At 35.6% G+C, this 16,448-nt stretch overlaps 1 protein-coding gene across 2 annotated transcripts in view; it reads left to right on the forward strand.

The window, feature by feature from the left end:
- PPP1R12A (protein phosphatase 1 regulatory subunit 12A) overlaps positions 1–15,915 on the forward strand; it is a 113,591-nt gene extending 97,676 nt beyond the window's left edge. Inside the window, exons 20-25 of one of the 2 annotated variants that reach the window (XM_058023703.1) lie at positions 250–266; positions 1,027–1,168; positions 1,826–1,930; positions 2,820–2,867; positions 7,301–7,351; positions 8,970–10,853. In XM_058023703.1, coding sequence (XP_057879686.1) covers positions 250–266; positions 1,027–1,168; positions 1,826–1,930; positions 2,820–2,867; positions 7,301–7,351; positions 8,970–9,104 — 498 coding nt within the window. In that variant the 3' untranslated portion in view covers positions 9,105–10,853. Of the gene's footprint in view, positions 1–249; positions 267–1,026; positions 1,169–1,825; positions 1,931–2,819; positions 2,868–7,300; positions 7,352–8,969; positions 10,854–13,783 lie in introns of those variants that run through there. The other variant, XM_058023705.1, reaches the window with a different exon arrangement.
- Positions 15,916–16,448: the final 533 nt, after the last annotated feature.

A 16,448-nucleotide genomic window follows, 5' to 3' on the forward strand; every position in this document is an offset into this window, starting at 1 on the left:
CTCCAGACTTTTAGAGTGTTAACGTCCTTGTAAATCATGTTTTGTCAAGTGCATTCTAGCACATATTTATTTTTTTTTCCAGACATAACAAAATTGAAGCTTGACACAGTTCAGATAATACATACTGGTGGATAGCATGCACATTTGACCTAACTGATTAGTTGTGTTTGTTCACAGATTGTTATATATTTTAATTAAATTATTCACCAATCCATTCTTTTTCTCTCTTTTTACCTCTCCCCACCTCAGAGTGAGAGCCTTTCAAGGTATGTGCAATTTAAACAAATTAGAATTGTTACACTTTCTGTCATTTCAAGTTGTTTATGTACAAATTCAGCTTTAATCCAGTGGTTGGATTGAGCTTTCAAAGGCTGTGATTTTAATATTTTATGTTTTGATTGGTGAAAATCTGTTATATAAAACTGCTCTAACACATGATTAGTGAAGAGTGAACAGTGTGAAATTGCTCTTAACTTTATTAATACAGGGTTTTATTGAGTTATTAGGATAAAGACTGCTAAAGATTTGTTTCATCAGCTGTTTCTGTTGAAATACTAGAATTCACAACACATAGTTTTGAAATCCTGGCTGCTGTAACAAAACTTAAAATTCGTCTAGGCCATTCATATAGTGTTTTTTAAAAGACTAATATTAAACTAATATACTTTTTTTTTTTAATGTTCTTTATAAATAAAGAAGAATTAAGCTATCTAAGCCAGTTTTAAAGTATTTTAAGACATGTAAATATTTGCTTGCATTAAATAATTTAATTACATTTAAAATATTTCTCTGCACGCATTACTCTGCAGACTAAGCAATTTGAAAACATTTTCATCCAGAATCTTGAAGTACTGGAGAATGTAAAAATGAAATTTGCATCAAATTAGGAAGTGGTAGTCTAACAAAAATACCTAATTGCATTTGGTTGTTTACAGCTGGGTAGCAGCAAACTTAAAACATTTGATACAGTCAGGGGTCTCAGCTTGGCTGCAAAGGCAAAGAAAAACCAGAACTTTTCTTTTACAGATATGACTCGGGATCGCTCAGCATGTCTGCAGGTGATCGCTACGATTCAGCGCAGGGGCGATCAGGGTCACAGAGTTACCTTGAAGATCGAAAACCATACTGCAGTAGACTAGAAAAAGATGATAGCCCTGATTTTAAGAAGGTATTTGATTCAATAAGTTTGGTGCAAAAATAGGATTTCATTACTGCTTTTCTTAAATTGTGTGAAAGTAGTCTCACATTGCATTCAGAATGCTGCCTGAAGTAACTTAGCAGAATGGAGAAGCACAGCAACCACTACAGTGGGGAAAAATATACATTATGAAGCAGCTTCTGGCTTTTGTACTTTTCAAGGCAAGGGAGAAATCGGAAGAGCTGAGATACAGTCAAATTTTAAAAAATAATATGATAGTATTTATCATAAGAAGGTATTATTAAAACTGATGTATGTATATGTGAAGACTTTATTAAGTGTTTTCCAGCTTACATAGATATGAGGTAAAAATATGTTTAGATATTGTTTTAAAATAGAGGAGGAGTTTGTTGAAAAGTTTACTGTGGTGGGGTAATCTGTGGAGTCAGAAGAAAAAAAGATGGCTTAATTATGTGTAAGGTAAGTTGTGTGCTCCCTATACAAAGCTGTTTGTTTCTAGAAATATTTAGTAACAGTTTCTTACCATGCTTGCTGGTTTTAAACTTCATTATTTTACTTCTTAGACTGTTAATGTATTTTTAATTTTACATGTGCTTCAGTCATACTTCTGAAGTTTTTTGGCTAATCTCACCATTATCTGATTTTTTAACAAATATTTTCTCTTAGCTTTATGAACAGATTCTAGCTGAAAATGAAAAGCTGAAAGCACAGTTACATGACACCAACATGGAACTTACAGATCTTAAGCTACAGTTGGAGAAGACCACTCAGGTTTGTAGAAAACAAAAAAGCATGTACTTAACCAACAATGTAGATAATAAACCAGACATAACAAAATTGAAGGGACAAACCCCAGCCTATGGGCTGCTCTTCACTGGGCATCAGCTTTGGTTTTTATCCAAAGATGGGAATGGACAATTTCTCTTTCTAAACAGAAAGGAGTGCAGAATTCTGGTCTTCAACTGTGAACAAAACATGTGAGACTGCTTCCTGCCTACTTAAGTAGTAGTGATTCTTGCCAGCATTTATCTGCATGCAGCTTTTTTGCAGGGTAGGAGTAAACATTTTCTACACTGTCAAGCTCATATTCAAACTGACAAGTGGGACTGATGGCAAATTGACATAACCTGCCAGTTCTTCCTGGCTGGTTAGGTAGCTTTATTTTGGAAATGAAGAGCAAATAATGCATTCCTGTTACCAATAACTGCTGTCAGATAACAGTGCTGCATACAGTTTTACAAGACACACATACTGGAGTTAGATTTGTCTAAATTTGTCTGCTCTTGCTGTAGAATGTTTCATATTGTCAGATCACATTTATCACAATTTACGTGTACTTAATTGTCTTTGATGCATACCCTGCAAATGTTCGTGAAGAACATTTAAAATATGCCAGTTTTGTAATGCTTTTAGATAGAAATACTGTGTTTTTCCTGTTAGCCAAAGGCTGTGTAGTGATTAAATAACAGGGATGGTCACAAAAGAAGTGCATGATAAATCCAGCTTATTCTTTATTTCAGTGTTACTTCCCTGAACATACTTTAAAATGGTTTTGATTACATACTTCAGACAGAATATTAAAATGTCTAATTGATTTTTTTCATCAGTTCTGTGTTATGTCAAAGCACATGTCAATGTTTTCATCAATTTTGTGTTTCAGAGACAAGAAAGATTTGCTGACAGATCACTCTTGGAAATGGAGAAAAGGGTGAGTTTCTTCCAAAGAGCTTTTAAATACTCCAAGCTTTGTTTTAGCTTGTTTTGCAACCCCTGGTTTGGATAGATTTTAGCAGGAATAGAAGCCTTTCTTATAGTTTGCATTTTTTAGAGGATTTGGGGATTTTAGGTTTCAGAGTGGCAATGAATGTGAGGTGGGAATTGTCTTTAGTTTGCCTGTTCGTTCATGATAACCAGTTTCTAAACTCTGCTGCCCTCCAGGGATCTGCCATTTGTTCCATCTCATCCAAAACAATGTTGGCATTCCCAGAGGATTAAACAGATTCATTGTGACTCATCTTTTAACACATTTCCAAGATTCAGAGAAGTTAATTTCCTTAGAGCTTTCCAGAGGCACCAATTATTGTTGGTAATGAGATAGCTGTTTCTGCCTCAGAAACATGGGACCTTAAACCTGCTAATGATATAAAATTATCTTTATCTGCCTCTTTCCTTGCACTGTAGCTGTTTCCAGAGGAATATGATAGTGGGGTAGGAGGAGAAAGTGGAAGAATGAGTAAGCAGTGCAGGAAGAGGGGCATCAGAGTCAGAGACAATCCTAAACTGAATGGGAAAGAAGTCATGCAGTGAATTCATATGTGAGATAGACTGAAGGAATTATTTCAGAAGTTAGACACCTGATAATTTTAGGCTGCAATTTCATGCTAATTAAAATCCAGCCCTATAAAAGTTTAGTTTCATGGCAGTGTAAAGCAAACTACATTGATTTTGTGGTGGTCTTGGCTTCCTTCATGACTCTGAACACCATGTGTTCTTTTCTTCTCCCTTGATCCTGGAATGACACATTAGAGATAAACTGGAAAAAAAAGTTAGACTTTGACAATAAGAAGTGATGTGGTAAACATTTATTAATCCCTGGTAAATTTAATATTTACTAGCCTTTTGTATTGATTTTCCAATATTCTAGGTTTTAGTTATACAAAACAAGTTTTAGTTACACAAAACTGTCCAGTATATAAACAGACTTTACAGAAGCACATGGAGATGTAGAAATGCTCTCAAGCACTTCCTGAAGATTCATTATTTTTATCTTAATAGTCTCTGCACTTTATTGCTGCCATTTAGCACATATTTCTCTCTTTAATTTTTTTGGCATCCTAGTGTGGACAGTGATTTCATCAGTAGAAGGGTTTCAGCAGCAGTTAATTGGTTTCTTGCTTGCTAGCATGGCCACACAAGTGGACATTTATAATTTAATAGATGGAGCTGTATCCATTACTGTGGGGGTTCATAGGTAATGCATGGAGTGCTGCATAGATAGACATTATTTCAGTGTTGAGTTACTGCTTGGCTTTCTCCCAAAACAGGCCATTGCATTATGACAACTGGCTTTTTTAGAAAGTCTTGCACTTTTTTAAGGCATTCGGTCCAACAGCAAAATATCTTTCAGAAATATTATTTTCCCTAAATGTATTAGTATTAAATCTAGTGGATAAAATAATTAACTTAGTGATGTATGTTTGTAACTTAGGTGCTGTATGGCTGAAACAGGGTTTACACAAAATTTGTACATCTGAATCTTGTTTATAATTACCCACTTTTTTTCAGATAGGAATTTAAATGAGGAATATATTTATGATTTTTTTTTGTTATTATTGTTTAAATCTGAAGCTTCACTTTGAATGTGACTGAAGCAGGATTCTCAGCTGCTAGTCATCAATAGCTGATCTCTAAAAATAAGCTTATTGAATTCAGCATTAAAAATAATTTTTAAAACACCTTTTTAGTGTGTAATGTAACAATAAAAATGTAAAAATTAAGAGAGATTGTAGACCTTTTCTAAGTATACTTCTCCATGTATATGACTTCACTAAAATAAAATATAAACCTAAAGACTTTTTATATAAATTACATAGAGAAGAGGAGAGGGGAAAAGTAAAGTAGTGAGGAAAAATTGTAAGGAAAAAAAAAGCCAACAGAGAAAGAGCTGAAAGCATCTTTGGACTGTGATATTTTCCAGCTGAAACCTACCTTTTCAGTGAAGAAAATGAGAGTATATATTAGGCCTAGATTTGCACAGTAGTAAAATTCAGAAAATACTGGCTTTTAATTTTATTTAAATTCACCCTTCAGAAGTGGGTTTCCATGATGTGACTTTGTGATACATTGTGAATATTGTTCATTTGAAAACTGTTTACCAGAAAGGGCTATTTCCATGGGGATGGGGGTAGAGATGAGAGCACATGTGCAAGGTCCTAGCAATACATGAGCAAAAATGAGGGTTTCTTTAACAACCTGTCACTCTGCCAAATATGCAACCAGCCCTTTGCAGAAGTCTGTATGACATGATAATAAGACTTGAAACCAAAACTCAAACTTAGAGGTTTCAGTCTGGATGAGAAAGCAGTAAAATATAGGTGCCTTTAAACAATTTCTTTCCCAAGAAATTGTTCCCTTAAACAATTTCTTTCTTCAGCTGGAAATTTGAATTGTGGAGAGGTGTATTTCTTTGTATTGTTGATTATGCAAGTATATGTAGGCATATACATCTGGTTTTGCTTCTTAAAAATTGTATAGTGCTGGAGGGGTCAGTTTTTCATATGTGTATATCTGTGTATGTCTGATTTTTTTCTTTTTTTTTGTGAGTTACAAATGTTCCTTAACAGACCTTACAGAGTTGAGGAGTTATATAATAAAATTTTAGTCCTCATAGATTTCAAATGCTTTCTTTGAGTCCAGGAAGTAATCAAATAAAACTGGCAAATTTTCTCAGTGACACTGCAGTGCATTATTTCATTGGCGTCCCTCAAACCAGTTCCTAAAAGAGTAAGCAGTTCAAGTGAAAGAGGAGCATAGCTTCAAATAATAGGGACAAAACAGTTCTACAAAGACTCTTATTCCTATACCAGTCTATTTGTATATTTTGTATAATGTGAAGTATAAAAAGTCAGTTAAAGATTTTACTGAATAGGTTTCTATTGCTAATAGACAAGTTCAACATGCTAGTTAAGCAAATGCTTTCAAAGTATTAAGAATTTCTAGACATCTGAAATTTTGAAATTTGTTTGATCATTCTTCTCTTGGTAATAGAAGAAATTGTTGAATATTGCTTAATATAAGAACACATCATATATGTTATTTTGTAAAACTAGTAGGTAACAGATTAAATTCTAAGTATTGTAAGGCAGTGTGGTATTTTTGTTAGTTAATTGCAACCCGTTAACTCACTGGTACTTATGTTCATTACAGTCATTATAAAAAAGTCTTATTTTGAAAGAGTTAAATACATTAAGTAGTAACAACTGCAGTAATATATTTATTACTTTGATAAAAATTAAAGTTGTTTGCTATAATGGGAAAATGTTGGGGTATAACTGCACTGTGATTAAACTAAATTCAAATGATTTATATCTGAAAGGTGTCCGGCAAGAGTCAGTATCTACTGGGCGGTATGATCTAACCAAAGTTTTACACACTCAGTCAATGCTGCTTGCTGTTTGCATAACACCATTGGATGCAGATGCATATGTCCACTTCGCAATAATCTGTTGCTTTTGCCTCTCACCCTCTGGAAAAAAATCTGAATGTAGAGTACTGATAACTGCAGCTGCTTCTAAATGAGATACACTGCATCGTCTGACACAGGAAAGCAAGCAATCAAGCTGTAAACCCCAGAGTCTATTGCTCATCTGTTAGATGTGTTGAAAAATAGGTTTAAACAAAATAAAAATGTATCTGCACTGCAGACTGCAGTGTAGTATAGAAAACCCTAAGCTAACTTTCCATAAGCTGGCTTGTTATATAGTCAGTGTAATCAAGTTCTTATACAAAGGATAATTTCTCCTGCTTCTCAAGTAAAAAGGGAAATAAAAGGAAAATTAAACTATACGAGAAATGCAGAAAATATTCAAGAAACATTTTCTCAAGAAGCAGCTGATCTCATGTAACTAGATTTCTTTGGTACTGAGCTAAGTCCTATAGTGTCAGTTGTATCAACTGTTGCAGTTTGGAGTGTGGACAGATCCCACTGAGCTGAGACAGATGTTTCAGCTACCTTTGTTTGCCTGTGAAAGCTTATGCTTTTGTGCTTATATCTTTTAATATTCTTGTTTGTTTCTGATAATTTTCTGCATTTCTTGGATATTAAGGTCTTACAAAAACCTAGCTCATAAAAAATAAATCCAAACAAGTTGTATACTTAAAACCTTTCTAAATTAGTGAAAAGGAAGGGGTATTTTTTGTAGGACTTCATATGAATTTCTCTATCTCTTCCTCTTTGGATATTAAAATTCCATATTGACCAAATTTCTATGTATCACTGCCGTCACAAGTTTTCTGTCCACACTATGCTTTTGGTTGTATCATCTTTGAAACTTGAAGTATTTCACTGTTACCACAGTATTTACAAGCTGTAATTTTTAAAACATTGTATTGTTCAGCATTAACACACATCTTCTGATTTAGGAAAGAAGGGCGCTAGAAAGAAGGATATCTGAAATGGAAGAAGAACTGAAAGTAAGTAAATTAGTACACTATTAGTTACAAAGTGTGTTACTATGTCAGTAAGACATGTAGTCTTACTGGTATTTTATTATTATTATAAAATACCAGTATTACTGGTTTCTGTAATTTCACCAGAGAATAACTAAGTTACAGCTGCATGTCAGAGTCACTCCTGTCACACAGCTTGTAGCAAAGCTGTGGTCTGGCACAGGCAGCGTACGGGTACGATTGCGAAGAAGGTGCTGAGTTCATGGCTAACAAGAAACATTCAGAGGTGCTTAGAGTGAAACATATATTAAGCTAATCAAGATGGAATAGCAGTCTACAATTTTGATGTGATACTTACTCCTTAGTTTTATTTATAATTACTATTATTAAAATCCATTATTATTAAATAGTGGTAGCATATACTTGTATAGATATTTAAGCATTAAATGTTGTTTCAGTCTTTATCTCATGCTCTTTATTAATTAGATGGCATGTTATAATGTTGATAGAAAATCTCTTGTTTGTGTAGTGTGAATCAGGTTTTACTTAGAAAATGCAGTAGGTAGATTTAAGCTGTTGACGAGTGATACTTACCATATTGATTTCTGCTTTTTTCACCTATGTATAAAGTGAATCTCAGAAGCAATATTATTTTTAAAATAAATTACATTTCTGTTTGTTTGCATTTTTTAACCAGTCTTTATCAATGTTAAACCCTCTGATATCATTAAGAAGGGTGAGAATTTGGGTAGGTTTATTTTCTATTATGTCCTTTCATATAAACATTGCATATGACCTACAAAATTCATAGAATTTTGGTGGAATGTGAAAATACCATTATTTTGACATTTGATATTTGTCAAATTTGTACTGCTTAATAAGAAGTTTCCTTTTAAGCTCATTTTTGAGCTCCCTCTGGTGCTTGGAAATGGCATAAACTTCCAAATACTTTCCATTAAAATACATGCACCAGGTTCTGTTGAAGTAATTGAAGCTGACAGGCAGAACAGCAACTCTGATGCCTCTGGCTCCCTTGGATTCAGGCCAAAATAGTTTGCTGTGAGGCAGGACACAACGTCCGTGATTCCTTGAAGGGTCTTCAGAAGTGAAATACAGAAAAAACAAACTATGATAGAGGAAAATAATGGTCTGCCTAAGAATAGAAGACAGGATGTGAGCTTCTAGGGAAAGCAGGGCTTCTGATAAAAATAGAGAATACAGATATATTCCCTTTTCCAAAAGTTTGCTTTCAATAAGCAAGAAGTGAAAGTTTTGAATTAAAGATTAAATATTCTTCCCATAGTTTGTTGCATAGTTGTTTAAAAGTGTCTGTTAAACGTGTTATTATGTACAGGGTTTTGAATAGGAGATTCAGTTTGTGCAATTAGGATGTTAAGTGAAGAATTCCAGGAATAGCTCTCATTGTTAATGCATCCTGAACTGTTTTGGAAAGCTGTGACTAATCACTACTGGTACTTAGATTGCTTTTCAAGAATGTGCCACTTGTTTGATGCTTTCCTTTCACAGCAGCTTATTTACTTCAAACAGGACTGTTTCTTCTAAGTTTTCTTTCAGTTCTGCTCATCTAATATACATGTGGGGTTTTTTCTCATTTTCACTCCTATTTCTTTGATTCCTGCAGAAGCTGCAACAAATAAAGCAGATTGAATCTTTGAAACACATAAATGAGCGACTGGTGACTGAGAATAGGGCCTTGACCCGAGTGCTTGCCAAGTTGTCAGGGTCCTGTAGGCAACTGCGCTCTCTGGACTTGTAATTTCTTCCTTCTCCTTTGTTTAGCCAGGCAGGTGTTGACATTCAGTTTGTGCTTGGGCAGAGTTTTACTATTAACACTTGTGTGTCAGAAACTGACTCAGTGTTGCTCGGTTCTTGAGGTGTGGCTACAGCTAAAGCATGGTGCCCAGTGTACAAGCTGGAGGTGTTGCAGATGTGCTGGAGTGGTGTGGTATTGTCCCTGCTAGCACTGAAGCTTGTCCTTGAAAATAAATTGGCAAGGATCTAGGAGACCTTTGACATGTTAAAATCTTGGCAACAACTGAAAGGATTTGGGTTTGCATGAGGATACACTAAAGTCAGTCTCTTGTTTTGATGTTTGTGTAAATGCTCAAATAGATCTGCCTCTAGTTTCTAACAAATTGAAATTCAGATTTGAGCTTTGTTTCTGCAGTTTGGTTTAAGTGCATAGAGTTGATAAAAATTTAGTCTCAACAAAAAGAGTGTTTGAGAACCGGTTTCAATACTGTGCATTCCTGAATGGCTACATTAGCAACCATTTTTCTTACATTTGTGTATTTCAGTGTTTCAGTGGGGACTAAAGTATTGTTTTTTCAGAAATGTATTGGAATTTCAAGGTGATTACTGTTTTCACTTGAACTTCCCATTTGAGTCTTGCCAATCCTTATTTTTACATAGACAATTTAAAACAAGCAGTTCTAGCACAGAGTTAAGATCATTGGTTTATATTGCTGTACATATAGGCATCCCAGTGTGGATGAGAGTCCTACAGTGCATGGACTGTAAAATCACAGACACCAAACAAACTCTGCCTAGTGTGTCAGATTGGTTCAGATCCCTTCTGATAAGAGTATGAACTGCTTTGAGTTTCATCTTGGAAAACAATGCTGGTCTGTTATTCTTAGTGTTATTTCAGGGATGTTACAGAAAGCCATTGAAGGTTCAAAACTTACATAAGGATAAAATGTGGTTTCATTCTAAACCAAATCTATATGCCTTTTTTCCTCTTAAGTACGACAATTGTCTAGGCTGGAGTTTACAGTGAGCTTTTAAGATGTGTAGTTGAAAAAACCAAACCAGCCTTCTGCACAGTGACTCTTGCTAAACTGCTTCTTTTCATCTACCCCCCTTCCCACTTGGAAAGGAACGCGATGAGCGTGCATTCTGCTGAGAATCTGATCTCGGGTTTTCCCCACTAAGAGGCCTGAAATGAAGAGGTTTATCCTTTTGCTTGGTGTCTTTCTGGAATTGGACTAACATTAGGATGTGGCGTTCCTCATCCAGGCCCTGCATTCCACAATGCTCCCTTGTGTTAACCCTTCTGAGGAAGTGAAGTCAGCTCGCTGACCTGGCTGAAAACAAATCCCTTTGTTCATAATAGTACTTGATCCATCTCACCCCAGTATTGTTGGATCACTACATTAACTGTGCAGAAAGCAGCAGGAGCACACTGCTGCATGAGGAGGCAGAGCAGTCCCTTTAGGGCTGTCCATCTTACACCTGCCTCAGCAAACAATGTGGTTTTTCAACACAGCTGAGTTAATCTAATGACTGCTGTCCACATCTACATATCCATACTGTCTTTTTTTTTGCTAGCAGTGGCATTCCTTTAACCATGGTAAGCCATTTGGGGTGTTAATCAGAGAAAACCATTCAGTATTCCTCTCCATAGTAGGAGTTTGCAATGGCGGCAGGTGGTTGTGGAGCTTGAGTAGCCTGACCAGCAAAAGAGAAGCAGTGGACACACATCAGGAGCCTTGACAGTATGGTGCTAGGTTAACAATAGCAGTGTGCCTGAGTAATCTGAGCAGGTACCTGAGCAGTTCTTTTGTAATAGTTATTAATCAAGTTGTTTTGTATGTACAAACTGGTAAATCCTCCAGCAAACACAGACATGATTATTACTTTACAGATCTGAGATGGCTCCACATATATCAGATGATTATTGAATCATGATTTGCTAAATTATAATACTGCAAAGTTATAATACTGCTAAATTATAATACTGCAAAGCTAGTCATGATACAGACAGACAAAATAGTGCATTTTTAATCGAATCTTACCACAGGAAGATACTTTGCTATTTTAGTGAGAAGCAAATTGGAATTCAAAGTGCAGTGTGTTACTGTAATTTTATTGAATTTGCTACAAAGGCCCTTTTTCCTCCCTCTTGACATTAAAGGTGTATGGTGTCACCTCACGAGAAGTTTGAGTACCCATAGAAATGCACTGCTCCAAGAGATTTGTTTAAAGTATGTGGGGATTAGTATTGATGAGAAGTGTAAGTATTTTAGGTTACTTATCCTTTCTTATGAATCTCCTGATACTGACAGAATGTAGAATTATTTAGATTGGAAAAGACCTCCAAAATCATCAAGTCCAACCAGTGCCCCAGTCCAATGGCCCCTAAACCATGCCCTGCGTGCCACATCTACACATCTTTTAAATGCTGTCAGGGATAGTGACTCCACCACTTCCCTGAGCAGTTTTGCTTGACAGCCATCTTGGTGAAGAAATTTTTCCTACTATGCAGTATAAACCTCTCCTAGTGCAACTCAATGCCATTTTATCTTGTCATATAACCCTTTTGTCTCTTACAAGTCTTCCCCTATGCTCTAGTAGACTCACAATAAAAGAGAATATTTCATTAAGACCTATTCTACCTATTAATTGAATCAAGATTAAAATCTACCTACAGAGATTTGCAGATATATAATGGTACTGGATTATGTTAAAGTTCTAATTTTGAACAGTGGATTTTGTTAAAGTAGTTCACCAGAAAATCTGCCTCTCTGTGGGTCTGTCTCTATGTAATTAACCATTCTGGGCTGCACCTCTCTTTCTGCTCAGTAAGTTGAAAGAGGACTGTGTCATTCCTGGGTTTACTTTGAGGTTTCATTGGAATGCACACACAATGCTACTCAAGGTGCCTATTTAACCAGTACAAAACCAGACTGCCTTGATTCCGTGTGCATGGCTAGATGAGGGTTGTTGTGGTTTCACCCAGTACCTTTGGTATGAAATCTGCAGCAGAATGGAAAGGAGGAAGAAAAGCTTTTGGTTGGTCTGCCTGAAGAAATGTCTGTTCCATTTTTTGCAGACACATGCAAGTTGTCTGGATATGACCCCTGTCTTGGACAAGTTATTTTTTACAGCTTAGACTTGAACAATAATGCTCGACAGTTGCAAAAAGATCACTCATGTTGCCCAATTTCAAACATATTTACATAGTTTTTGAAAGTAATCAGCATTTTACAGCTCTTTTTGTTCAGAACACAGCTCTCACTTGGCTATAACAAAAGCTTCCCTGTGACTCTGAAGAGCTCAACTTCGGTGGCTTTCCCTTGGCTCATCCATAAAACAGAGTTGGAATCAAGGATACCTGAATGATTTTTGACTACTTTAATTGTAGAAACCACCTTTTTTTCTTCTTATCATCTCCTGTCAACTTCCTTTCACATACTTTAGTATTTGCAGGGAAATAAACTACAGGGAGATCTACAAGCTCAGTAGATTCACTTTGAAAGAGTCTGCAGTTCAGTGAAGTGAGTGTGGACAGGAAATGTAGAAATGAAACCTCTAGTGCACAGTTAACTGACCCTGCATTTTTAAACTTCTTAGTTCTTTCTATTCCATTATAATGTTCTGAATATAATGGGATTGAAAGTATAATTTTGCTTAAATAAAATGAAAATAAATAGTGCCAAAAAAATAATGAAGAGGAAGGTAACAGGTGGCAGGTAGGTTGGTGGCTGAACTTCCTGCATACACTTGCACTTGAGGTTACTGAGTAACCACTGTGCAGGAATAGGTGTTACCTCCTGTGTGAAACCCCTGCTAGAATCCATAGGTGTAATTTAGCTGTGAGTGTGATAGGTCGTTTGTTATCAGTGTGTGAATGTAGATACAGAGAACTGCTGAGATAATTTCTGGTTTCTCTGGAAGCTGAATTCTCCCAGTACCAACTTCTGTGCCCTGACTTGTCTTCCTTTCCTATCTGATCCTGTCCAACTCTCACCTCATTTGGCTTCTGCCTTGCAGCTTTTGTGCTTGTGTGTCACCTATCTCTTTTGGCAGCCATAACTTGCCGATCCCTAACCTGTCTGCCTGAGTGTGTAGCCTGGTGTTGCTCTGATCTGATCTTGTGTGAACTATGCTATTCAGGGACATGATCTCAAATTACAGGATGTGTGCTTCAACATGACTTTGGAAGTGGTTGGAGGATTAATGCTATGAGCTAACAAGCTGAATCACACTGTATCTGATCAGGATGAAATCATCCAAGGGCACAGTGGTAGAGATGCTTAGCCACAGCATGTTTTTTTGAAACTCTGCAAGTGCAGTATAGACAAGCCTCTTTAAATTGTTGGTAGTTAATTTCCCTCTGCCCCCCTTCCTCCCCCCTGGAATTTGAAGTATTTCATTACTTTCCTCATGCTACTATAAATGCTTTTGTCAGAGGCTGGTCATCTGCACCACTGAGTTTTAGTGCATCTAGTTGAAGCAAATGAAAACTTCTAATCTCTAACCCTTAAATGTATCATGCTAAAAGGGGAGATTTTTCTGAACTGCTGATATGAAGTGTGAGAACTGCCAAGATAATTAAGCTGAATAAAGATTTTTACTCACGGTCCTTGTCTAGTCTTGCTGCTTTTTCTTGGGTTGTAACAGCAAATAACCACCCTGTTTCATTTTTCATAGATGCTACCAGACCTGAAGGCAGACAACCAGAGGCTAAAAGATGAAAATGGGGCCTTGATCAGAGTTATAAGCAAACTTTCCAAATAAAAGGTTTACTACAGCAGCAAGTAATGGTATTGCACATCACTAATAACTCCAGTGGACCATGGTATGGCAGTCACTGGAAGTGTGGGAAGATCCTTCGGAGACTGTCATTTTCAGATATCCTGCCAAACACCCTCTTACCTGTGTGTTCTTTTGTATCAAGATCATTGTTTTGTTAAAATGCAGCTGCTGAGAAGATAAAATGACTGAGAAATCTTGTTTACAGCCACAGCATAATAAGGAAAGTATTCAAGGCCAGATACGCCTCAGATATTTAACCAGTAAGCCTTAGTTGTACATAAACACTTTACATCAACAAAAGCTTTCAGCTCTCACAGACGACAGTTACTCAATAACATTTTTGTTGTGCCACAATTCCCATTTTTTTCCTATACTCAGTTTTTCTTTAAGTTTGGATTTTTTTCCCTTCTAATTTTTCGTGTACCAGATTTTCTTGTACAGTGTTTTCACAGCTTTACCATTTGCAGAGACCACACACCCTTTTAAATTACATAATTTGTGTAGCTAACTAGAATTGTGTTGTCCAACCACCTGGAACAGAGATGTTTGGTGGAACATTTGCTTTCACTGTTTGTGCAATATGCATTTACTTCCTATACAAAATGCTTTAAAAGTCAGTTGAAACTAGAAATATTTTAAGAGTCCTGTTTTCTGCCTTTATTGGTCACTTTAAAAAAAAAAAAAGAAAAAAAAAGAAGTTTGTAGTGAAAGACGTTAGATCCTGTAATCGTCACATTCATTTGAGCAGGTACTGAGTGATGCTGTATATATAAATGTGTACTGGTTTGATTTTTCAGACCACCACGTGGCATGCTTGAATATATTTCCCTATTGCAAATGTCTGTTAATGCAAATTAGGCTATCCAGAATAGTGTGTTTAACAAAGTTCGTTAATTTTTATGGTATAAAGAATTTAGACATTGTACATTGTATGGAGCCCTATCTTTACAAAAGGTCTAAACTATATAAAAACTTTATTATCTTTTTGTCCCATTTTTTTTCATTTGATAGTGTTCACCATAATAAAAAAATGCATAAATATAACTGCTTCACTACATTTCACATACCTATATTTATCTGAGTGCTGTCCAAAACTGTTGTGCTAGCCAAAGTAATGTACTAAATCATTTGAAAAGCATAACCCATTACACTCACAATAATGTTTATATGCACTGTTGTTGCCATGTGAGAAGGCATCCAATTTGATAACACCGTGTCAGACCATTTTATACATTTCAGTGGCCTTTAAAAACAAAAAAGTACTTAAGTGAAGATCATTTTTGTTAGGAACAGCTTTTATATTTTCACTAAACCATTCAAAATATGACATCCTATTGGCACATAGTTTATTGCCTAAAACCACTGAACAGATCAGCCATTAAAACAAATTGTACATTGTAAAGCTTGTAGTAGCTATTGTATTATGGATTATATTGTATACTATATTAAATGTGAATTTGTACCCCTTCATTTAAAAAGGTTGTGTCCTACTGCCTACTTGGGGGGGAGGGAGGGTTAGCTTTACAGGGGTGGGATATGTTTTGGTAAGGAAGACATGATGTCCTCTCTCTGTTGATTGGTTTTTTGAAGATGTAAGGTTATGCTCTTACTACCAAGCTCAGGATTTTTGATTTTAAAGGTACACGGATAGTTTGAGATATCTTATTGTAGTTGATCTGTATGAGAGGTGGGTCTGAACCACAGGGACTTCCATTGTCTTATGCTAACATAAAGAATTGAATGGCTGCAACATATTGAGTTCTGTTACAAGACAGTTAGGCATATTCTGGATTATATTTGGTAAAGTTTGGGTGCCTGTGAATGATTAAATACGTGTTTCTAATATTTTAGTGTTTTATATTTAGGTTATTTATTCTTTATATCTAAAAAATGAATGGCTACTGTGCTATATTGATTTTATTGGTAGTACTGAGCAGACCTTGTATCTGCATGAAACTAGTTGCAAAACCCACTATTTTGGAAAAAAAATGTATTTTGACATATACAAATAAACTGAATACAAAATATTTTAAATGTGTGAAAGTTTTACTGATAAGACATTGAAATTTGTTATGAATTTAAACCATGTTATAAGTTTGCTATTTAAATTCTTTGGTGGGCATTTTTCATTCATTGCGTTACTTGGATGCAAAGTTCAAGTACCTTTCAAAGATTGTAATCAGATTGTGATTATTTGCACATCATTGTACATGCACATCTGTAAATGCAACAGTAAAAATGCCATATTTATGCAATCTGTAACAACTTGGACAAATGTTTATATATTTTACATAAACCTGTCTGTGTGCAGAATATGAGAACCATTTTTTATGTGATATTAACCTAATCTCACAAAGCAATTGCTAAACTTGTGTCATTGTCTTATTGATCCTGATTGTGTTCAATCCTCAGAAAATCCAGCTAAAACAGAGAGAAAAATGGGTCATGGAAGACTATTTTTTTATTTAGGAGACTGTTTGCATTTAAGAAGCATATTATTGCTGTCTGGTGATCCTGACAAGCTTCCTTAAATGACTAATGCCTTAAATGGTAATTCAGA

The sequence above is a fragment of the Melospiza georgiana genome, chromosome 4 (genome assembly GCF_028018845.1).
Source record: "Melospiza georgiana isolate bMelGeo1 chromosome 4, bMelGeo1.pri, whole genome shotgun sequence".
Lineage (NCBI taxonomy): Eukaryota > Metazoa > Chordata > Aves > Passeriformes > Passerellidae > Melospiza > Melospiza georgiana.